Here is a 26,625-nt window from a genome sequence, read left to right on the forward strand (position 1 = left end):
GTTTGCATTAAACAATTAATGTATTGGGTAATGAATTCATGTGCGCACATGCGCTACATATATGACTGAAGAAGTACTTAAGCGTGTCATACGTACTACACGGTTTAGTTATCATTTTAGCTGCCTAAATGCCATGCTGTGTACATCGTTTGATGTGGAGTCAGCTGTAGTGCTGCTTTATACATGCCTGCCATGCCTTGTACATCATTTGATGTGGAGTCACAGAACTCCGTGGTGGTTACTGTGACGTATGTGCTGTGTTTGGTGACGTTGGATCGGAAGAGGGAACTGGTTTTTTCAGTGCGAGGGACCAGGGCTTTGCGACCAATGGGTCTGTGATGTGTGGGATCCTTCAGCAGACCGAGAGGAGCGGACCATGCGTGGGTGCTTCTCTGACCATTTACTAGAGCGCGTGGAACCGGAGTTAACATCTTGGTCGTCAAATGGGTGCCAAGATAGTTGTAGTGTTCCATGTTATTTCCACAATTGCATTTATGTCATTCATTCCTATTATGTCGTTATATGAACGATCGATAGGTTCTTGTCATTCATCCCTATTATGTCGTTATATGAATGATCGATAGGTTCATAATGTCATTCATCCCTATTGCTATGTCATTATATGAACGATCGATAGGTTCATAATGTCATTAATTCCTATTGTTATGTCGTTATATGAACAATCGATAGGTTCATCATTCCATTCATTACTATCGTTATATGAACAATCGATAGGTTCATAATGTCATTCATCCCTATTAAGTTGTTATATGAAAGATTGATATGTTCATAATTACACATATTGTTATATGAACGAGTGATAGTTGAATAATTGCACGTATTGCTGTATCATTATGTGAACGATCGATAGGCAAATAACTGTATTCATTCATATCGTTATATGAAAATATCATTATATGAACAATCGATAGGTTTATTCCTATTGCAATGCCGTTGTGTGAACGATTGATAGGTTTATAATTATGTTATTCCTATTGCAATGCCATTGTGTGAACGATCGATAGGTTTATTCCTATTGCAATGCCACTGTGTGAATGATCGATAGGTTTATAATGTTGTTCATTCCTATTGCAATGCCGTTGTGTGAAAGACAGATGGGTTTATAATGTTGTTCATTCCTATTGCAATGCCGTCGTGTGAACGATTGATAGGTTTCATCATTTCATTCATTCCTATTTCAATATCTGGTTACGATCGATAGGTTCGTGATTTGCACTGCTTTTCAATATCGTTTTATGAACGATAGGTTAATAATTTACACTGCTTTTCTAAATCGTTGTTTGAACGATACATGATTACATTCTTTTCTAAATTGTTAGTTGAACGATACATAATTACATTTTTTTCTGAATCGTTATTTGAACGATACATAATTACATTCTTTTCTGAATCGTTATTTGAACGATACATACTTACATTCTTTTGTAAATCGTTATTTGAACGAAACCTTCAAGACTTTTTATATTGAGGTGTAGGTCACTTTTATTTTGTTGATCAGTGATAGGAATTCACATTTGTTTTGAAATTCCTTTCGTTAAATTAATTTGGAGTTTTGTTTTCTTCGTTGAGTTAATTGTTGATAGTTCCATGTTAGGAACTTTATAATTTTCCTTATCTTTTGATTATAATGGTGTCAGATTTGTTATATTTAAATTGCGTTTATAAATAAACGTCTTGTAAATGCAGTTGCTTTTGGTGTCTTCCCTAATCCAGTCCCAACCTGGCTTCATCCTGTGACAGGCACCAACTGGTGTTGTCTGGGAGTGGTTTGTGGGCCAGCACAAGCCATAAAATACTGATGGATGAAGAGACTCCAAACTCATTGTCTGTGACTTTAATATGTCAGAGAAAGTGATTGATCATGTGATACTACATGCATACCATTATACATTGGCTGGCTCTAAATTGAATATAGCTGCCAATGATGACCAATAGGAAGGGTTGTGATGCTGCACACTAATGTGTTCATCTAACTAGCCCCACATAGACAGCAAGTTAAAGGGCTAATAATAGGTTCTTGGATGAGTCCCTGTCTACCTCCTAATTTCAACATAAATATACAACACCTGTACGCATGTTTCATTATTACAATACAATTCTAACTTTACATCATCATATCAGCATTTAATACTATTTATACTTCCCATGGTTATTAGTATGACAAAACCTATTATAAAACTGGCAATGTGTAATTACAATGAATGAAGATGAACAAGCTAGGTATAAACTAAAATGAAGTAATTATCATTTCATAAAGACTAAGTTTTAACTGTCTGAATTTTTACATGTTATATAGAAGAAATGACGAAGATGACAGAACATTTATTTAACCAAATGAATGATTTATGATCTGTTAAGCTTAGTTGCCCAAATATTATTATGTAATATATCAAATAGAGCCTGGTTTGAAAAAGGACAATGGCTCACTGGAATGCTGAATATACAACACTTGACTAAATGCTATTGTAGTGAATGGAGCTTTGTAATTCGTGAAATACAATGTCAACAACACATTATGTAGATCAAACTGTATTAAACTGAAAGTAAACCAGAAGATTATGACCTCATATATTTTTCCATGTCTGGCCTTTTAATGTAAAATGCAATGGTAAGATTAGGCTAACAGATTGAAACAAGTTAATTACATCAGGGATATCAACAGCATACAGGTTATGCATGTCTCTGGTAGCCTACCAAGACAAATAACACAATCCAAACAGTATTTGATGCTCTTGTGACAGGAAAATAACTCCTAGTAAAAGCATATTTGAATCCATTATTCTTCTGAAATTAGTGTATGTAAAATGACTGGTCAACATGTATATCTTCCAGTAATGAGCATAATATGCACTAGGTTTCACTGCAATCAAGACTAGCTGTATTCACAAATTTCCATCATTGCTTAAAATCATTTTCATATGTTTTTGTTATAATCTTGAATCCATAATTCACATGAAAAATGCATATATAGCATGGATAAATGACATTTAGCTACATACAAATACAAAAAACTGGACAATAAAAATAGAGACATCTCCATTTAAAACTAAAGTAGAACTTTATGAATAAATAGAGATAAACAGTTACTTTATAATGTATAATTTATAATAAAAATTGTAATGTATAATGTATTATTTATATTATATTTTTAAATGATAAAATAAATAAGATTGTTCAATATCATTTAGATTTCATATTATTTGTTTTTTAATTTATCTGTAAGTATCTAATTAGTAAATGTAAAATATGTTATGTTCTCTTTCTTCTTTTATTTTGAAACAAATTTTGTCACCAAATGTAAAAACAATTAGTAACACCAAATGTAAAAACAATTTGTACCAAGAAATGTCAAAATAATTAGTAACACCAAATGTAAAAACAATTTGTACCAAGAAATGTAAAAACAATTAGTAACACAAAATGTAAAAACAATTTGTACCAAGAAATGTAAAAACAATTAGTAACACAAAATGCAAAAACAATTTGTACCAAGAAATGTAAAAACAATTAGTAACACCAAATGTAAAAACAATTTGTACCAAGAAATGTAAAAACAATCAGTAACACCAAATGTAAAAACAATTTGTACCAAGAAATGTAAAAACAATTAGTAACACCAAATGTAAAAACAATTTGTACCAAGAAATGTAAAAACAATTAGTAACACCAAATGTAAAAACAATTTGTACCAAGAAATGTAAAAACAATTAGTAACACCAAATGTAAAAACAATTTGTACCAAGAAATGTAAAAGCAATTAGTAACAACAAATGTAAAAACAATTTGTACCAAGAAATGTAAAAATAATTAGTAACACCAAATGTAAAAACAATTTGTACCAAGAAATGTAAAAACAATTAGTAACAACAAATGTAAAAACAATTTGTACCAAGAAATGTAAAAATAATTAGTAACACCAAATGCAAGAGCAATGTTTACCACCAAATGTAAACCCATCTGTATCACTATTACATAAAAACAATCTGTGCTTCTAAAGGGTACCACCAAATGCAAGAAACACTAGAACCACCAAATGTAACAACAAAGATGTATAACCAATGCAAAAACAATTTGCACAACCAACCATAAAAGGATACTCTACCACAAATGTACAACAATTTGTACCACCAATGTAAAAGCAATATATGCCATCAAATGCAAAATTAATATATACCACTAAATGTAAAAACAATCTAGACAACTGAATGTAAAAGCAATACTATACTACTAGATGTAAAAGCAATACTATACCACCAAATGTAAAAGCAATACTATACCACTAAATGCAAAAACAAATTTTACCACCAAATGTAAAACAATATGTACCAGTAAAGATAAGAACAAGCTGTACGATCAAATATGAATGTAACTGGTACCACTAAATGCAAAAATAATTTGTACCACCAAATGTAAAAGAAAAGCAAACTGTATGACCTTAGGGGAGCACAATTTGTATAAGCAAATGCAAAAATAATGAAAATATACATGCAGAATTCTGGGTGGTGAAAATCAAACACAGAAATGTATCTGTATACTTTATAAATTTAGTAGGCTGATGACAAACTATAGTTATAGCCTTCCTGTAAAATGATTTTAAGGTTAATGACAGTGCCTTAGTTACAGCCAACTACTGCTGTTGCAAGAATTGTGATACATAGATTTAGCATAAGTTGTGCCTTACTTGATCTTTTCTTTAGATTCTTTCCTCCTTCAGTGGTCTTATCCAGCTCAAGGGGATTGAAGACCTCTGGTACAATTAGTTCCTCCTGTACCTCAGCACCCTCATTACCACCACCTACCAGTGGAGTGTACACCTAAAACAAATGAAGTTCATCCTGAATGTTTTTTTTATAGCTAACAGTGTCTATCCCTAACAAGCATGGGGTCAATTATCATTGTCTTTTTTTTAAGCTAACAGTGTCTATCCCTAACAGGCATGGGGTCAATTATGATCATTTTTTTTATAGCTAACAGTGTCTATCCCTAACAGGCATGGGGTCAATTATGATCATTTTTTTTTTATAGCTAACAGTGTCTATCCCTAACAGGCATGGGGTCAATTATGATTGTTTTTTTTTTATAGCTAACAGTGTCTATCCCTAACAGGCATGGGGTCAATTATGATTGGTTTGTTTATAGCTAACAGTGTCTATCCCTAACAGGAATGGGGTCAATTATAATTGCAATCGTAATTGATAATCATAAATCCTAATAATTGATTTCCTATTATCATAATCATAATTATCTTTCAATGGCAGTGTAATCACATGGTGTAATCATGATTACAAATGATTACAACCAAACAATCACAAATAATTCTTAATAATGTAAACATAGTGAAAGCTTTCATAAAAAAGGCCATGAATGTTGACTATTTACTAAAAGGAATTGGTAATTTAAGGTGGCCAATATCTTCACAGCAGACATGTTATCCGACAGATGCAAACTTTGAATTATTCACTGCAACAACAGTAACAACTAAGTAGTGCTCATTTTGCATGGTAATTTGTATGAAAATAATTGTCAATAAACATTTACATTGAGTTAAAATGGTTTTCTTGTTTTTCAGTTTTACAATAGGACGAAAGAATATAACAAGCAAATACAAACAATCGTAACTATAATTGTGACAATCCCCCCCCCATCATAATCAAGGTTTAAAATAAAGTGTAACCATAATCGTAATCATCATAATAAAACAACTTCTAATCAGAATCATAATTGTAATCAATCACCTGTAATTGACCCCATACCTGATCCCTAATTATTTGATAGTCTCTCCACTACAAATTGCATTGACTTCACTGTTAGCATGTCATATTGTGGACTGAAACTGTGTGCATTTCAATCCTAACATCAGATCAGCCAAAGGACACATGGTACTAATTCAACTTCAATAGTAAACATATGGAAACACCATCATATTCAAAATTCAATAACTTAAAATTTCTGGGTGCTGATGATGAGACCAATAATTCTCCATGCACATCTAACCTTGGTGCAAGCTTATGTGTGGAGAACACCATATGACCCGTGGCATTTTGTTTACATATATGTGCATGAAACACGTTATTGATTCTGCACCAAATGAATCAGGTGCTACTTTAATTATTGAGTACTCCTGAGTCAAGCCTGTAAGAATGCTAAAATTGCATCAGTAGAAATTTGTCTATATTTTTTTTTAATTACCTATAGGATAAGCTCTCAAAAGATATTTTTACTAAAATTTTAATTTTCATTATTAACCAATTATGGACCACCAAACCCGCAAATACTCTATTATTTCTTCACCCATTTCTACACTGGTTCACAGTTCTTCCGTATAATTAGTACCATGTGTCCCAAAGTCAACTTCTGTGGTAAAGGGAGCTTACTCCAATTGCCTCAGCACATGGACATCTGCATCATCTTTAAACCCCACAATGATCTATTGAGAGTAGCAAAGTCTGCATCCAGTTACAGACCAGCCACTGAATTGTCAGCAGGAAAGGGTAACAAACAAATTTTGACTAGTTTGAAGAAGAAAAACTCTTGCTCTGATTTTTAGAAAAAGTACATCTGTACATCATATAAGTTGAATATAAAAATTATTTCAAGATAAAAGAATGAAAATGTCCTAAAAGCAAGAAAAATCATAGACCCCACCATCACCATCACCATCCATGGAGAATTCAGTGGCTGATGAAATAAAACTGAATTTCACTGACCAGTTTGTTTCAAAGACAGAAACTTGGTGTATTTTTTATTCAAGGTCTGTGTATTGAGACTACATGTATAGTTATGTGCATGGTGATGGCATATGACAATGTTAAGTCTACCAACTATTTTTTTGAAAATTTAAATGCTAAAAAAAAGATATTTTCTTTCATTCAAATTTGCATTTTCAGTAATTTTCTACATGCTTATTGTATTAATGATATATCCTGGGACAACATTTTTTTGTGTTCCATAACTTATAGTAAACTCTTTGATACCTAGATCATATGTCCAAAACAAATTATGTTGAATTTACCACCACCACTACCACACCACCCATGTATGTTACAATAAACTGGTAAATATAATGCTTATTTGATAATATATTTAAAGAAACTAACCTTGGGCTGTTCTTATTTATTTTGTATTTTTGTTCTTCTTAAGCATTACAAAAAGAAACAAATCCACAATCCAAAATCTGTATGGCCCAGTGATGTAGTGCTCACATCCATAGCAAGCATTGTTTATGTTGAGTAAAAACAATGACATATTGTTCACTGATATGAAGATGTATCATCAACTCAAGTTTGGTTGTCCTCAAAGGTTTCAACATGTTATCAAACTGAATATTGGATCCTACAAAATCACAAACTAGAGAGAAAGAGAGAGAAATAATAGCTGCTTCAAGACCACATGAGTTCACGCATGGCACAGTGTATGGATCACAGGACAATCAAATAAACTGTTAAATGAACATAGGACTACCTGACACTGAGCAAGTATCAAATTCACAGCTCCATCAAAGGGTTGGGAAAATAAAGCATGTACTGCTATTACAACCTAAGGGCTTTGAGCTAGCAGATAATTAAGGAAATATTACTTGGAAATTAGACCTAGCTTACAGAAAAGGCAAACATAAATCAAATCAGAATTCCTTTGCATCAAACATGGTGTACAAGACAACACAAAATATTAATACAAATACAAGTTGTTCATATTTGGGTGAAAATGGAAGCAATATACCTACTAATAAACACCCAAGGGTAAACAACATTGACAGACTCTTCACTCTTCTGCAAGTAATATTTAATATTTTAAATTATTAAAATCCAAATAAATGTAAATACTAGTATCATGTAAAGAATACAATAATAAAACAGATGCATACCATAGTCTATATGCATTTCTTGATGGAAATAGTGGCAAGTTTATCTTCAAGTTTAAAGTATTTTGTACATACTTCACACTTCTATAGTTTCCAATATTGCATCTAGATTTGTTAAGTTTTGTTCTTCAAAAGTTTGCAGTTCAGAAGAAAGGTGCAAAAAAACACTGACCATTTTTTATTTTACTATTTTTAATAAAATTTGAGTGCATTTATGGACACCCAAGTTCTGAATGTTTCATTTTTAAATACTACAAATGAGACCCTAATTAATCATTTTACAAGCTAAGTATCAATATTTTGATCAAAACTTACAACTCAGAAACAAAGATCTGTCCCAGAACATACAGTGCACACAAAGTTACTTTAAATATTAATTTATGGTGTCCCAACATATATAGCATACCAACATATACAAATATTATAACTTTTTTAAGATACATTGTCAATCAATTGTGAAAACTTCACACATATGAAATCAAAATTAATGAAGATCTTACAAGCTGAATTTATACACACTATATAATGTAAACTGACTAGGTATCTAACCATTATGGTAGCCTATTCTTAGTCATACAAGTTAAAAGATGACAGTACACATTGCCCTGGACAAGACTGACTAGCAGTCCATTGTAATTTCAAGTAAACAAATGACTGACAGCTAGTGACAGATAGATGGAGATTGTTGATTTGTTACTTGCTAATATGTATTGTCTATTTGATCCATTGTTTGATCCTACCTCAGGGACAATTTCCTCCTCAATAACAGGCACTGGCTCTGGCTCAGGATTTTGGATCACAGGAGGCCTTGTGACTGCACACAGAAATATAAATACCAATATTCTACTGCAAATTAAAATCCTTAAATAATCAAAGCAAACAAGAGGAAAGAACATAATTATTAAAGTATACATCTATTTTAAGAATGACTAAAGATCCAGTCGGATATTTTTCTTTTGTTTACTTATGTTGACCCTTAAGTTCAAATAATTTCCTCCAGCTATGGGTACAACCATTTAATTTTCAGGTGAGAGGGTGGCATCCTATGATTTTCTTTTGAATATTTGTATTTTTCAAACTAACAACAATTTTAAAAAAAAAAATTATGGAATAAAATCAGTTCATTTTTTCTAAAAGTCCAAGCAAAATTATTTTTAAACTATCGGGGGCGGGGGGGGGGGGGGGGGGGGGGACAGAATTTCTTTCTCCAAAAAATCCCAGGCTCAACCGGAAAATAAATGGTTAGACTCTAATTATAGGCAGAATAACATTAATTCATGCCATGAGGTTTCAGACATAATGTGTATGCATGTTGCTGCATCCAAAATAATGAAAGCCTTCAGGTAGATATCTGAAAACAAATTTTATGACAGAACTCAGAACTATATGCAAATAAAGTAGGTACTTTTACAATTAACCTTTCATTATAACCGCGTAAATCACATTTAATTATTCTTCACTTAAAAGCCTTGCTGTTTTATGACATATTGGCAACAATGTACTTTCTATCATGTTGACAGGATAAATTTTGCAGCAGCATATAGAAACATGAATTCCAGTGAAATATTTGCCTCATTCACCACTAGTGAAAACACACTTAACACTTAGTCTAATGTACAAAATTTAAAAAAGAAAACTTTCATCAGACAAGAACATAGTGTCTTACTTATTCTATAATGGCTTATACCAAGCCACTATAGGATGCAAAAATAAATTACTGTAGCCTACTTTCTGTACATTGTAAGCAGTATCCTCCAAGATGAATATTCCCATAAAGTTTCATGACTACTTTCAACTGTGTCAGAGGCATTGTCATTAATACAGAAACATAATCACTGGAGCAAAACAAAAAATTCAGTCTCTGTGACGTACTTTGCATTTGAGACCAAATTAAAAAAATGTGTGGTCAGTACAAACTAATTTTATTAAAATTTTTGAGTCTAGATGGATTTAAATGAACTATAAAGTAGAAAATAAGCATCATTTACATCATTTACCTTCTTTTTCTCCTGACTTTTTTTACAAGTTTTTTCTTCAAAGGATAAATCTAGCATCACCAGGAAAAAAACTGAGTCAGTCCACACATACTTTTTTATTTGACCTCATCAGTAGTACCCTCAAAGATGAGTAGACCAACTGAGCTTCATGACTAAATACAACTGTAACAAGGAAGCTGAATGTAAAAACTTAATCAATGGAATGTGAAAAATTGTTCACGTGGTGAGAAGTATCCTCCAAAATAAGCACACCAATCAAGTAATGATACACACACAGTGTTGGATAAATGCAAAACACCAATCAAGTTTGATGATACACACACAGTATTGAATAAATGCAAAACACCAATCAAGTTTGATGATACACACACAGTGTTGGATAAATGCAAAACACCAATCAAGTTTGATGATGCACACACAGTGTTGGATAAATGCAAAACACCAATCAAGTTTGATGATACACACATGGTGTTGGATAAATGCAAAACACCATCAAGTTTGATGATACACACACAGTGTTGGATAAATGTAAAGACACCAATCAAGTTTGATTATACATACACAGTCTTGGATAAATGTAAAAACACCAGTCAAGTTCTATGATACACACACAGTGTTGGATAAATGCAAAACACAAAACAAGTTTGATTATACACACACAGTGTTGGATAAATGCAAAAACACCAATCAAGTTTGATGATACACACACAGTGTTCGATAAATGTAAAAACACCAATTAAGTTTGATGACACACACACAGTGTTGGATAAATGCAAAACACCAATCAAGTTTGATGATACACACACAGTGTTGGATAAATGCAAAACATCAATCAAGTTTGATGATACACACAGTGTTGGATAAATGCAAAAACATCACACTGATACTTACACTAATGACACAGTGAGAAAGTGATCCCCGTGTATTGCTTAGAATTCACAAGTGAGCCAAAGGTAATACCAATTTCTCTGCATGTGACAGAAAAATCTACCTGTTTTGCTAACCATACTTTTCCTATCTCAGTCTGGTTATCTGAGGCCAGTCATCTTAGTCATGGCATCCACATGCTTGGAACTACTTTTGTCTTCTGTTGTGCCTGACAGATTTGTGATAAAATCCAACAACAACAGATAAATAATTTAAATTTTTTTACATTTTCTGACACACAGAAAATCCCAACATACACATGCAAGCAAGTCGAGCTGCTTGATAGAGCTCCAGACACGTAGGCAATACACATCACTGGCTGCACAAATCATTCTCTCAAGAGCTACTGCAAAGCCAGCAAAAACCAGAAATGACACTTACCAATCAAAGTGGTTCATTCATCAGTCCACATGCTATTCCACAAAAAGTTTCAAAGTAACATATAATGATAGCAACACTTGCCATATTTCCAGGACAGAAAATATAAATTTTCAAGAAAATCATTAATTAGAAATTACCTCATGTCACTACACTTTGTTAGAACTGTACCCAGTAGGTATATTGTACTGAAGAGGAAGGTATCATTGCCTACCATAGAATGTTTTCCAAATTAGAAATTGAAATTTAACTGTGTAAAAGATATAAATTCCTTATTTTTAGTTTCATATGACATCCAAAGATTAAATGTGACAGTACAGCAATAATATCAAATGTTTTTATGTTTCTATTTTCTCATATACAGAACTTGTGTAATTAGGGTCAAAAGGTCAACCCATGCCCTCATTAACATATTAGTCTTTATGTTCTGTATTTGGAAAAACAATAGCATGTGGCACAAGAAGCTCATTGTATACTTCCTACATATAACAACTATAACTTTCTTCTTCATTTCTTTTTCCTTTTCTAAGAGTGGCATATATATAACTAGAGTCTACTTAGATAATTATTCAGATTTTCATAAAAGAGTACAAAACCTGATGACCTTGATATAGAGTGAGATGTAATAAGAGTACCCAATGAATAATGTGGTTTGAATCTGCTATCTAAATTGCAAGTGTGCAGGGTTATTTTACATTAGTTAAAAAAAAAAATGGGTGAGAAAAATAATCTACATCGGTGTTTGTGCCAAGACAAGGAAATCCCAGTCATGGGGTTACATTATTTGCCAAATAATATAACTCCCTGACTGGGCTTTCCTTGTCTCGGTCCAAACCCCAACATAGATTCTATTAGTCTCACCTAGGCTCTTCTGGCAGGGCAGAAAATCTGCAATTAAAAACACATTCCCAATGATCACTTTAGTTGACTTACTTCTGACGAAACAGTTTAAAACAGAGGATGCTAACCTTCTGTCACCTTCCTATGGAATTCCAGCTCTTCTGCAGGGTTGGCCTGTAGGATGTCAAGATTCACATCAACTCCATCAAATGTCACCTCCTTTTTCACTATGTAAGCTACGTCATCTCCAAATTTCACCTGCAGAAAAGCAAGTGTAGTCACATCTAAGCAACATATTATATGTTAAGAGAAGGGTATCTACAGTACATATTAATTACATGTTAAGAGAAGGGTATCTACAGTACATATTACATGTTAAGAGAAGGGTATCTACAGTACTTATTATATGCTCACTTTTTTCCCCGTTAACTTTACATTGTCAGAATCGTTCAGAATTACCCGATACTGAACTCGCATGCCAATACACATACTGTATAGCATTAACGTGCATAAAGGAACTACATTCTATTGTAAACAAACAATGGACGCAGATGCCAGCACTTTTGATTTGTAAACAAATCATGTACACTCGCATAAGAGGCGCTTTACATTGTGGTTGTTTAAATTTGTTTCTGAATGAACTAAAACAGATGTTTCGTGGACTGCCACATACCAGCTGCTTTGGCACATTCCACGTTGATACAATGTTTTGGATTTAGACTAGCTACAGTAAACAACAGACGCAAGAAAATGTCCTTACAAATAACATACAAGTGACAAATCATATACTGTCTTCTTTAGCTGGTGATAAGAATGGCAAAAGCAATATACTTACAGTTTTACATCCTGAATTTCCTCAAAATATACTTTCTTAGTTCTGCAAATCCGAATTACATGAGCCATGTCATGGGTTCTCAAGCTTGATTACACATTTCGAAATTGTACTGTAATTTCGATGACAACTGCAATTACATCCCCCTTACTGCACTCAAAATGAAATAAGCATTAAATTCCAAAGCATCTTTTTGATAATTGCAATTGAAAGACTTCATATTTTTCCCACATTATGATTTCAAACATTCAATGACAGAAACAGAAACACATCTGCAGATGTCAACATGCTTCTCCCTAGCTCAATCCCATGTATTTCATGTGGAATTGTCACATACAAATCCAGTCCATACACACAAAATTTTGTAGAATCGAAAATATTACAAAAATCTATTCATTCCAAATCAAATGGAAAAGTTGTTGCAATGCACATTCATTCACAATATGACTCCAAATTTCAATTTTAACTAGACACGCCATTTTCTTTCGAAAGTCATTACCAGCACACGACTAAGTTCAAATGTATCTGGGCGGAGTTATGTGCGCAGTAATAATGTTGTTGTGTAATGATAAATATGTGCTTGTGTATTTAGTTTGGAATACGGCAAACATTCATTTACGTTGTTTCTTGTAGTGTATTTTGTTTACATAATTAAGCCTTAGGTAGAATAAAAAAATGAGCATATAATAAAAAGGTTACTGCATTTGTATGGGAAAATATGAACTTGTTTTGTCGGAAGGATATACTGCACTCCCAAGGTCATGCAGTATTCCATTAAAAAAAACTCATTCATATTTTCCCATACAAATGCAGTAACCTATAAATATTACATGTTAAGAGAAGGGTATCTACAGTACATATTACACATTAGAAGGGTATCTACAGTACATATTACACATTAGAAGGGTATATACTGTACATATTACATGTTAAGAGAAGGATATCTACAGTATATATTATATGTTAAGAGAAGGGTATCTACAGTACATATTACATATTAGAAGGGTATCTACAATAGATATTAATTACATGTTAAGAGAAGGGTATCTACAGTACATGTTATTATGTTAAGAGAAGGGTATCTATAGTACATATTACATGTCAGAAGGGTATCTACTGTACATATTACATTATAGAAGGGTATCTACTGTACATTTTACATGCTAGAAGGGTATCTACTGTACATATTACATGCAAGAAGGTATCTACTGAACATATTACATGTTAGAAGGGTATCTACTGTACATATTACATATTAATGCAACTTTAGTACATATTACATGTTAAAAGAAGGGTATCTATGAATAAGACGTTATATATTTAATTATATTTTGCTTGTTGTAAGTTTAATCGGTGATGCAAAGGGATCATTGTTTAGAGTTAGCAAGCAAGCAAAATTTTATTTAAAAAATACTTTTATGTCAAAAAATAAATATTATTGGCATAAACAGTTATATTATCAGGTTACTTTCACTCTCTCTGTCTCTCTCTTCTTATAGTGACTTTGGCAAAATCTCTCTCTCCAGACTATATTCTACTTCTATTATTCTAGTCATTCCTGTCTGAGACTAACCATGAACAATTCGATTTTTATGGGTTTTTTATGTTCTGCATACAATTAAATTTTGTTGGAATTTAAATTAGGATAGGTTGCTCTGCAAGAAATGGCATTACAATATTTTAAGATGAATATCTGAAATCACAGTTTATTGCAATCACAAATTGTACCAAAATGGGTACCCAATAAATACAAGTGAATTTACAATATTATCTCTATCACACGAAAGACTTACCACGAAGTTGAAGATATTTGTGTTGCTTCCATCAGCGGAGTAGATAGCATCTAGATCTACAGTGGAGTCACATGGAACATTGTCCTTGATAGTGGGAATGTAGATATAGCTGAGAGATGGTGAGAACCACTGGGTGATGGTTCTATAACCATTTGGGGTCGAGATATGTCGAAAATAGGGTTCATATTCTATGTCACTCTTTTTCTCGTATTTAACTGCTGTGGCCTAAAATGAGAAATTTAATTCTTACTATTTTTTAAATGTCTGCTTGTTGCTAATGTATTGTGGTCAGTCATGTCCATCTATGTTTCCATGCAACCATCTACTTTGTTCTCCATGACACTGAAATAGACATAATAATAGGCATATTTTTCTGTAGGAACACATAAACTGTGATAGAAGTAAATACTTAAATGAGACCAGAAACCAATGGAAATAAAGAATAATAATAAAAGCTCTACAGAAGAAAGCCTTATTCTGAAGTATCATCTGTGACCATAATGCCAATATTTAAATATTGGCATATCTTCTAGGAGTTGAATTTCTGTGACATCGTATGCAAAATTTCCACACCTATTTGATTACTTTCGGGATGTGACATCATAGTAGCGACTCCAGCATCCCAAATGGGAGTTGCCAGAGTAAAAGACAATGCCGTTTTGCATTGCTTATGGGTGTAATAGCACATTAAGAAAGCCTGTGGACAACATTCTTTTCTTTTCCAAAAAATAAAGGCATAAAGAAAGTATGGATACATTATTACAAGCAAGTTGATTTCAAAGCAACATCATACAGCACTCTGTGCTCATTACATTTCTGAAAGGACTGTTATGAGAGGGATCCAGAAATATTGGGAGCTCTAGGATATGCCAATGCTAGGCCTAGCTTAAAAGTTGGCGCTGTTCCAGACATACCATTGGATATTTTAAATCCTTGGAAAAGTGTTAAACATGTGAGTTACGAAAATAGACAGAAGGCCAAGTAAGTGACCACAAAATGCAACAATCAATTCAGTTTTATCTACGCCAGCAGTGCTAAAAAAATCTGATAGCCCGTCACCCGGGGCTCCTCTGATTTTAGTTCGGGCTCATCCTGTATTCAAAGTGAGGTGCCCGTCAGGCTTGTTGAAACAAAAATTGTTTGCCTCAGGAAACTTTGATCACACTCATGAAATGAGTAAATGTATTTTCAAGATGTTGTCAGACATGCCTTAACACTGCACAATCTAAATCAATACACCACTGTCCTAGGAGAAAATGAGATCTGATTTTAACCAAATGGAAGCTTTGCTGAAATTAAGATTCCAAACCTGTCGTGTTTCAAGAAAACACACTTTTAAGTAATCTTTAAAAAAAAAAATGAACATTTAAAAAAAACTCATTCTATGCCTGTTACATATAGTATGTATAAATGGTAATCTGTAATGATTGGAACTGATACAAAACTATCCCTTGGGCAGTTTAAACAGCAGCAATTAAAAGAAAAGAGGTCATGTATAAAATCAAAGATTCACATTAACTGGCTGACAATAGAAATTGGGGGAGGCGACTATTGACCCCACCCACTTGCCCCAATGTGTGAGCACTTATGGGATGTGCCATTTCTTTCTGTGATACACCTTTTTATTCCCCAGGTCAAGCCCCTTTTTTTCATATTCTGGTCAGCTGTAGCTAAACTGTAAAACAGCTAAAGTTTTGATTTAAGTAAACAAGCAATAAAGCCAGCGTGACTAATTAACAGTTAATCATTATCCTTGCATTTTGAATTACACAGTGGTGGTTGAGATTTCAATATCATATGTCGAGAATCCCTATTTCACACGTATGTAACTGTTTGTAATGAAAGTTCTATTTCATATGGCGAGTATTTGGATTTCATCTGTTGAATTCCACAGCAACAATAAACAGCCTCCTTGTTTAAAAATAACGCAGTCTGTTCATGAGAGCAACCGCTAGCGAAGAAATTCATAGTAATTCTCAACATGTAAATTTAACTTTCAAACTGTAAATGTATGAAATGTAATGGTGCCTCATAACTGTATACACAAATGATGCACCTTAATAATTGATATTATTTTGAATTGTTAAAGTGGACATTGTGTAATGTTACTTTTATCACTAACACATCATTTCACCATATAAAAATAACAATTCTGACAAGCACAATAAATTGTCCAATCACCGTTGTGTAATTCAACAGATACAATATGAAAACTAAACATACGAAATGGAACTTTTAGCACAATCAGTATGATTCAACATGTTAAGCTGAAACTCTCGACTTATGACATTAAAATTTCAACAACTGCCATGTAATTCAGCAGACACAATCTAAAAAACCCGACATTGGACATCACATTTTCAACCAGCGCTGTTGAACCAATATGTAAATTAGGAATTCTCAACGTATGACATTGAAATTACAACCACAGACATGTAATTCAAATGACACAATCTAAACCCTTGATATAGAAAATATAACTTTCAACTGCATCTGCCTCGGATGCGGAAGGTCATGGGTTCAATCCCCGGCTGAGTCATACCAGAGACTTAAAAAGTGGTACTAATAGCTGCCTCGCTTGGCGTTCAGCATTAAGAGGTTAGTGTTAGGACTGGTCGGCCTGGTGTCAGGATAATGTGACTGGGTGGGACATCATGCTACATGTCTGCGGCATGATGCCCCAGTGCTAGACTTCACTTTAAACTGCCCCATTGCAGACATCGTAGCGATATGACTGAAAAATTGTTAAAGCTACATTAAAAATAAAAATAAAGTATTTATTTTAAAATTTCATTTCTTTTTTTTGGCTATTGGACAATTCGGCCCAAGACAATTCGGCCCAACTTGGACCAAAAATAAGACAATTCGGCCCAATTTTATAATACAGCTGTCAATAGTTTTAACAAGTATTTATTTTTAACATATATTTTGACAATTCTTATATAATATGTTTTTACCGTATAGTTCAAAATCCTTGCATTAGGTAACTTAATTACTCATTCTCATTTTAGTTAGTTTGTAAAACAGAATAGGTTGAAAATAAAATTTGAAACATTTGGTGAACTAGATAAATGTTTTCCGAAGTTATAAAGGTTAGGAGCTTTCTGATATCTTTAGGAAAACCATCCCAATACAAATATTACTGTGGAGAAAGGACATCTGATAAAAAGAAGTATAGTAGATTTTTGGGCCGAATTGTCTTATTTTCGGTCCAAGTTGGGCCGAATTGTCTTGGGCCGAATTGTCTTTGGGCCGAATTGTCTATAAGTCCTCTTTTTTAAAATTCCAAAATATGAATTACAAGCACCTTCTTACTGTTGTACTTTTCTGCTGTCAGATCTTAAACACATTGTTAACACACAATTCAACAGATCTAGTTATGAGCATATCTTGGAAGCAGATTCAACTTAATGTGCAACCCAAATCTGGTCTTCTCTTGTTTGTCTTACTCGCCATGTTTCTGTTTCTATTCAAGGACTGGCTAGTATTGCATCATGGGACCACGTGATCTATCGTCTCATAAAAACTAGGAAAAACTCTGCATTTTATGGAATTGTGGTATCTTCCACACAAAATAATCACTACCCACCTAAGATATTTAATTTACAAACATTACAGTCTTATTAAAATTTGTAAAGAATTACATACATAAAAGGAAAAGTTTTATTTCTGGTCTCCATTAATGCCCTTCAAGCAAATCATCAAAACCAACAAGGAAAGTTCAAGGTTGTTACATCTGTCAGCTGAATTAGACTGCAAGAGACAATGTCAATATTACTGAGTAACGTATTTTCGAGGTTGGATTGCTGACTCAGTTTCTGAACTTTGACACTTTTAGAAATAAAAATAGTTTAGCATTTATTTCAATGAATCATTATTTTGACCAGAACATTAATTAAGAGAAAGATAAAAATATTAACTCAGACACAAGTAAATGATGAGTTAAGACTATAGTTAAATGACGGTAATATCTGGTATGGAAAATTCCACAGAACTGTCATTGTTCTGGTATTCCAAACACAGTCAAACATGTAAATGATTTTCATGGGACAACATCTTGTCACCACAAAGAACATTTTAGTGCCAACCAAAGAATACAGCCTAGATGGCAATGGTGTAAAAATGCAATGATTAAAACCTTGTTCATTTGCTTTATACATTTAATATTGGATAATTTATTTTAATGTACCAAAAAAGGTATTTATTACTCATATTTTCATAACGAGTTTACTTTAGTGTTCAAACAAGTAAGAAACATATCACTTGCATTATAAAAGTAAAAAGTCACGATTTTGTTTAACCGTCATTATCCTTCGTGGCTTGTTTGCAGCTTCCATCAACCTGATCAAAGAAAAGGTGGAGGTAGTGAGCACATATCATTCCACCAGTTGTAAGTTTGTAGTTGGTGTTATGGCCTTGGCCAGAGCGTGTTGAAACACAATGTTTAAGACGTGGGCCAGTCTATAAAAAGGTTCCCATGTATATCCAGTAATATTTGGGTTTGGAGAAGATGAGATGCATATCACGTGGCTGAAAGATCACCATAGATACTTAAGATTCAACACTAAGCCCATGGCCACAACATCATACTTTAACTGCTGGGTATGGAAAACTGGTGTGTGGGGCTTCTAGCACCTGACAAAGTAAGCAGCCCAAAATGTCAGTAACTCTACCAGACTGGAAGCAATTGAAGGTAGATTCTTCTGTAGTTAATTATCACCTGATCTTGGAATTGTAGGCCAGGCTGGTGTTGTAGAGAAATGAAAAGGACAGAACTCCAATGGGATTAGGTGGAATACTTCTTCAGTCCAGGCCTGTAAGGCTGAGTCTTTACACATCATGGTAAGATCTAATAATGACAAGGGAACATAACGTCAAGTTTTCATCAAATTTGGGTTAAGGTAGTAAAGCCAATGTCTTGGGGAGATAACATCAGGTTTTCACCATTTTTAGGTTAAGGTAGCAAAGCCAATGTCTTGGTCAACTTGTGAAGTAGCTAGAGATGAATGTCAAGGATGGTGGCTGACTTCACTAGCAGCACTTAAGTTATATCCCATTACTTTCAAGCTGTCACTAAGCAGAGCTCCCTTTGGGTGGCAAAGGCTTGAAAATAAATGAAGCAACAGAGTTTGGACACTAAGGCACCAAGCTGGATATTATATGCAGGAAGTGCAAAACAGTACTATGAGGGTCAGATGCACATGCCTATATAAACTGGATATAATTCATAGGAAGCGCCTAGCAGTACTATGCAGGTTAGACTGATCCAAAAGACTGCCTGTACAAACTGGACACTGCGTAGGAAGTGCCTAGTGGTACTATATGGGTTAGATTGCAGTAAAAACTGGGTTCATGAGTACTGAAGTACTAAGCTGGACATCAAACACAGAAAGTACCTAGCATCACTATGCAAGTCATGGAACTGGACAACGTTCATTTTCTGGTAGATGATATTGTATGATTGCTTGTGGCTGTGGCCCATTGCAATTAGAGGTAAATGGCCAAGTATGGTTGTGAAGAAACAGGGCCATCTTGGATGGCATTAAGTTGTCCAGTTCTTAAGGTTGGGACTCACCCATGGTCTAAATATGCAAGACAGAGCAGACAATATATACAGGTGTAGCTTGGCATGTGTCCTGTATTATAAACTGTGGAGAGCAAGCGCAGAGGAACATACTATGACAATAACCTGTGAAAAGGGTGCACACAGGCAGATTATTGCTATTGCTATGAAGTGGACACTAAAATATAAATTCTTGTAACATGTTACATATAGAAAAGGAATGTTGAATGCTATATAGGTCAAATCACTGAAGTGTCACTTATAGCATCTATGAAGTTTACACTATACTAAATAATGCATAGAAAACTTACCAGCATTTATACAACCGTGGCAGAAACTATACAGAACTATAATGAGTTTTCTATAGTGCAGAACATACCGTCACATAAAAAACAATTGAAGAGTAATGGTTGATTCTTGTGATTTCCACTGTAAGACAATGTTACCTGTAGGAAATGCAAAATGAAGTTCTTTACAGACAAAATCAGTAAAGTGTCTCATATATAACTAAGAAGTGGATGCTAAGACCAGATACTATAAAAAACTTACCTGTATGTATGTAAATGTAGCAGAAATTAGAGTTTTCTATATAAAACACCAGAAATGCACCTATTAAATAAGATGATAGCAATGTGAGGGGACATACCAAAAGTGCCAGAGTGTTATGATGGCAAAGTGAAAACAATGAAAAGTCTGAAACTTTGTTGTAGATGAAAGAAAGATCAGAAAAGTTGGAAATATATAACCGGAGTATACTTCCTATGAAGATGAAACTTGCTTGACAGTATAAAACTTCCAAAATGCTTACATAGGCCTCTCTGTCTGTAGAAAGCATGTTACTTGGCACAAGCAGAGCCAAAAACAATAGAATTCACAGGATATAAAACCAATTGTTGTACCAAGGGGAGATCACTCTATCAAACTGCCACCAAAGTGGGCAGATAAGATTAAGCTTTATAGCTACAAAATTTTGGAGTGGGAGGACTGTATTTGCAAGGCAGTAGTAGTCTTCCTATTATGACTGCATAAGGTATTTGAAGAAGAAATGGACCAATATATTGTTTCCTTTGGGCAGTAAAATTTCAGCTTACACCTCTACAGTTAAATAATAATGGTAACTATGATTTTAGAATTGGGACAAAATATAATTTTATTTGGGACTTCAGCTTTTGAAATTCTAGTAAGAATTCTGTTTCTATCTGTCTATACATCCATCCATCAGTCAATTGTTTCAGTTTCCTTTGTAACCTGATCTCATTCTACACCAAATGATACAGTGATTATATCGGTAACCTGATCTCAATCAACACCAAGTAATACATGTCATGTTTTTCAATGATAAGTAGACAAGAACATAAATTTGGGATCTCTGAAGCAAACCTGAAAGTCTTTAAATTTAAAAATCAACAAGAACATAGCTTTCAACTTGAATTCCATCTACACTGATGGAGAAGATCATTCTATCTCTGGCAATATGTTTTAAAACTATCAGCACATGACAGCAAAAGTTTCTAATCCAAAAAGCAGTCCTGGGAGAGGGGGTGGGGATGGATGGGTCAAAAGTTTCTGATCCTGAATGCAGCCCTGTGAGAGGGGGTGGGGATGGATGGGTCAAATGTTTCTAATCCTAAAAGCAGCCTGTCGATAGGGGCAGGGATGGATGGGTCAAAAGTTTCTGATCCTGAATGCAGCCCTGAGAGAGGGGGTGGGGATGGATGGGTCAAAAGTTTCTGATCCTGAATGCAGCCATAAGAAACTACTTTCAGTTCAGCAAGGGCAAACCAAACACAACTGTGACAACTCACTTCTCCAAAAGTTTGACTTATACACTATATATCATGACTAAGGTTTTAAACACAAAAGGAAAATTATAATTTAATTAATTTGTCATCCATCTATTTCAATGATCCAATTAATTTAGTTTTCTTTACATAAAAAATGTGAGGAATGCATTTAATTAAAGAAAGAAAATTATACTAAAGTATATACTCACTAATGAGTCAAGCCAAACGTTAAACAAAGATCCTGATTTGCCATAAGATAATGTGCCTGCAGTTGAGGGTCTATGGTGTCTGTTCTAGTGTTTGCTCCTAACAAACTGCAGAGACCCAGATCTGCCAGCACATTATGCAATGACAGATCTGGGTCTGTGCAGTTTCCAGTTTGATTCATCTCATAAGTGAGTATATACAGTAATCAAAATCATAGTATCAACTATTATTTTCCTCTTTGAAGATCATCTTAATAGAAACTTGGGGGACAATCAGAGTTTGACAACTGCAGAGTGGCTTGAAATTATGTGATGAGATTTCACATGAGGTTTATCAAAATGTCTCTTATACAGTACACGTGCTGCAAACTTAAGTAAAGTTTTAATGTTCTGATGATGCACCATAAAATATTGTTAAGGAATTTCTAGCTGTTACCGATAAAACACAGCATTAGTTTTACATACCCTGAGGTTGAGAGAATGGATATTTGACTGCAGATCTGACAAGGAGAAGTTGATGATTCCAGAGGCATCTGTTGTGAACTCTTTGCTCCAGTAGTCATCTATATTGTAGTTCTCAGCTTTGATCCTTATGGCCTCATTAGGTGCTGGTTTGCCATCTGGATGTGTCACAGTAACCTGCAAAATTATAGTGCAATCTCATAATTCAAATAAATGGTACAAGTCAACTGACCTGCTCAGTCCTGTTGTAAGTCTCTTGTTTACAACCTTGGAACACAAAAAACTAGTGAAAGCTTTTGGCATGCAGCCCTTCAACCTTTTGAATTTATGCTGTATGACATTGTGTTTGGGAATAAATAGAATCCTGGAAAAACTGACAATTAGACATCTTAACACATTACAAATTTTTGCCAGTACAAAAACAGCTCATGCAATAATACATTACATCAAGAAATGCAAGAGTTTTAATTTACAATTCCTTAATGTCCAAAGTTTTGTTTGCAAAATACAGATTAGACTTTTTTGCATGATTGATTCAAAGTTTAAAAAAAGAGGTTTTTTAATGAGAAACATGTTAATTTTTTATAAAAGAGGAGCGCACAAAGGAATAAATTTATCAGGAATTCCTTTCAACAACCAGTATGACACATGGGCCATAATATTTGACTCTGTTTGCAAGAATGAGATATAAATAGTCTGCGCTTCTTTACTGATTTACTCTGTATAGGACTTCTGTTGAGGTTCTTTACTGATTTACTCTGTATAGGACTTCTGCTGAGGTTCTTTACTAATCTACTCTGTATAGGACTTCTGGTGAGGTTCTTTACTAATCTACTCTGTTAAAGGGCTTCTGCTGAGAATACAAATTTGTGAATAAAAAATCCAAGAAAGCAAAGGAAAGTACATATTCCTTCAACACATTCATAATTTTCAATATATGTTCAATATTCATCAAAGAAATTAATATTCCACACATGAAAACATTTTCTTTGCACAGAAATATGCATATTAAATTTGTTTCCAAATAATACTAATTGGAAACAAATTTAATATGTTATGTGTATTTAATTTTTATTGTGTGTTTGACCTTCATCCATAAATGAGGGTATAGGTTTGGCCTATCTGACTATTCTCATTTTTGTCATGTTTGTAAGTGATAAATTACTGATATGTGAGTATAAGGCTGTGTTAAACAAAATTATTCATTCCTATCTTATGATCAGTCTGTGGATTCATTTTTAGTTGTGTTCAGATATAATTTGAGAAGAATCATTTATTTAAATTATTCGTTGGAATTACAAAGTTGTCATTGACTTTTTGGACTAAGACAGTATATTGTGAATTCATTCAAAGACTTTCTGGATAATATCATTCTGATAAATCAAGACTGTTAGTACATCAACATATCCAAGACTATTGTTAACATCGGCACATTCAATATTGGAATTCATTCGGAACACTATACTTTTGGATTTGTGATAGATCATTTAGGATTACATGGGATTTAATTCACAATACTTACAGTTCCTTTTAAATTTTTACTTTGTATTCTAGGGAAATCTATTTATTGAATTTACTAAACTTTGTTTTTCTTCTCTTCTGTTAAGACTGTAGTCACAAAAAATACCATTTAGCATTCCCCAACAGCAACATATTTTGACCATAATTCAAATGTAACACAAAACTTACCACAATGCACATGATAACTGGTCTTTCAAGAAAGCCTTTAACATTACCTGATTTGTTTTCCACATCTTGATCAAACATATATTTAAGGTCTCAAATATGCAGAAGTAAAACTAGAAGAACAATGCTTATGATATCTGAAACCAGGTTACACCTGTTGATTTTTGAAAACGGTTAGGGTTCCACCTTCTGGTACGCGAGAAAGAGCAAACACTACTCTCTTTCTCTCTCTCTCTCTCTCAAACTATAATCATATTGTAACATAATGTATTTTTCATCTTTATGACAGACACTACAAAATTTGATGTTAGTTATTTCCCTTGATCAGTTATTTCTCGTGTCAACACAAATCATCATTAAGGGAGAAAGAAAAAGAGGATTAGTATTATTATTTTTGTAATTGTGTAATGCAATCAAATGTTTCCTTCTTACTAATAAAATTGAAGTTAAATATTCTTGATATAGTTTACATTCCTGTCTTGTTGCTTTAAGGACATTTTTTTCATTTCTTTATCTTACCAGTACAACCTGACCCATCTGAACTACTGCGGAGAGCAAATACAAAGGGAAAGAAAATTTCTGAGTTAGTGGAAACTTGAAATCTTAGCTCCATAACAACTTCAGCCAAGACTTTCAACCTAGAAGTCTGAAATAGAGAAAAAATAACTTACTTTGCCTTTGTATGGGAACCCTGGCTTGAAATAACCATCTGATTCATCACTAATTTCAATCTTCAATGGATCATATGTAACGAAAGGGCCAGTGGAAGTTCCATTTAGTTCTATACCTGTGAAAGTATACAAATTACAAGAGTCCATTAAAGGGACTGATGCTCTACTGACCTGATAAAGAATTTCCAGGAATTCAAGATAAGAACATTTCTTCTTAAGAGAGTGTTGAAACCATCTTTTATATTCTTCAGCAATAAGAAGATTTTCAAATCAGATGTTGTGGTGGACATGTTGGACATCAACTTGACACCATATTAATTTATGTCCCAGAAGGCATCATAAGAAGTCTTCTGTTGGAAACCCCATGTTGATATGACTTTCCATTTTAGAGAAGCAATGATGCCAAGATTTACAAGATGGATGACATCATGGCCATATTTGATAAAAGATTGGCAACAATTCTTTAGTATGAACTAGACAATATCAGAAAACTTTTGGTGAAAGCATTATATCTTGGAGGAGCAGAAATAGCAAGGTTTTCAAGACAACCATATTAGAAGTCATATCAGCATCATTTCCATTTATGACCAACTAACATTGTAAGAATATGTTTAGTTGATATGACCATCCATTCATGAGGAGTAGCAACAGTATGATTTCCATTATGGCCATTGTGGTGGCCATATTGGAAATCAGATTGGCACGAGACATCATAAGAAGACTTTTAGTGAAAACTCAATGTTGATATGATCACCCATTCTGAACGAGTACAGATAATAAGATTTTCAAAATGCCAAATGTGGTGGCACCATTTTCATTATTGTCGATCTAGACATCCAATGAAGTCTTCTGGTGTGAAAACCATATCAATACGACTTTCCATTCAGGAGGAGTAGTGATAACAAGACTTTCAAGATGGCTGCTGTGGTGGCCATACTGGACCTCAAACTGGTCCATTTTCATTCAGGACCAACTAGAAATCATAAGATGTCTTTCAATGGAAACATTATGTTTATATGACCATCCATTCTGAAGTAGCAATAACAAGATTTACCTTATTGCCACCATGGTGACCATATTGAATATCTGCGCAGCACCATTTTAATTTAAGACCAAAAAGATCATGGGATGAATGCTTGTATAAAGTTATATGACAATCTTCCAAATAGTTAACTAGGAGTAACAGTAATAAACTTTTGCTAATGCATAGACAGAGAGTGGACCAATAGAACATCCCATAGGCTCTTCTAGTCCATGTCCAGTTGAGCTAACAATCTGAAAATACTGTCATGAAATTCTTGTCATCATGATTTTAAAAAATGAAACCTGTTTACAACTAACTTAACTATAAAAGATTTCCTATTTGCAATTTAGCATATTTTGCATATTTGTGTTGCTAAAATAATGCAATGTACACACAGGTTAAACATGTTGTCAAATGCTTCCAGCAAATTGTTTGTAGCTACTGGCCATCTACTTTACACTGTTGATTGATGCTTCCTACCTTAATAAACTTGTTTCATGGCCATCTGCATTACACTGTCTAATGTTATTTCCTACTATAATAAACCTGTTTACTGACCATCTGCATTATATGGTTGATT

General features: G+C 33.7%; 1 protein-coding gene across 1 annotated transcript in view; it reads right to left on the reverse strand.

Annotated features, from left to right (window-relative positions):
- The window catches only part of LOC149802048 (alpha-2-macroglobulin-like), a 206,443-nt gene that overhangs the window by 150,309 nt on the left and 29,509 nt on the right, over positions 1 to 26,625 (reverse strand). Inside the window, exons 10-15 of the mRNA XM_089956452.1 lie at positions 25,022 to 25,137; positions 22,668 to 22,841; positions 14,650 to 14,874; positions 12,153 to 12,282; positions 8,623 to 8,696; positions 4,703 to 4,835 (exon numbers count right to left, since the gene is read on the reverse strand). Of these exons, the coding sequence (XP_089812578.1) occupies positions 4,703 to 4,835; positions 8,623 to 8,696; positions 12,153 to 12,282; positions 14,650 to 14,874; positions 22,668 to 22,841; positions 25,022 to 25,137 (852 nt within the window). The remainder of the gene's footprint in view (positions 1 to 4,702; positions 4,836 to 8,622; positions 8,697 to 12,152; positions 12,283 to 14,649; positions 14,875 to 22,667; positions 22,842 to 25,021; positions 25,138 to 26,625) is intronic.

This window comes from Sinohyriopsis cumingii, chromosome 4 (genome assembly GCF_028554795.1).
Source record: "Sinohyriopsis cumingii isolate HCF-2022 chromosome 4, ASM2855479v2, whole genome shotgun sequence".
In the NCBI taxonomy this organism is placed as follows: domain Eukaryota; kingdom Metazoa; phylum Mollusca; class Bivalvia; order Unionida; family Unionidae; genus Sinohyriopsis; species Sinohyriopsis cumingii.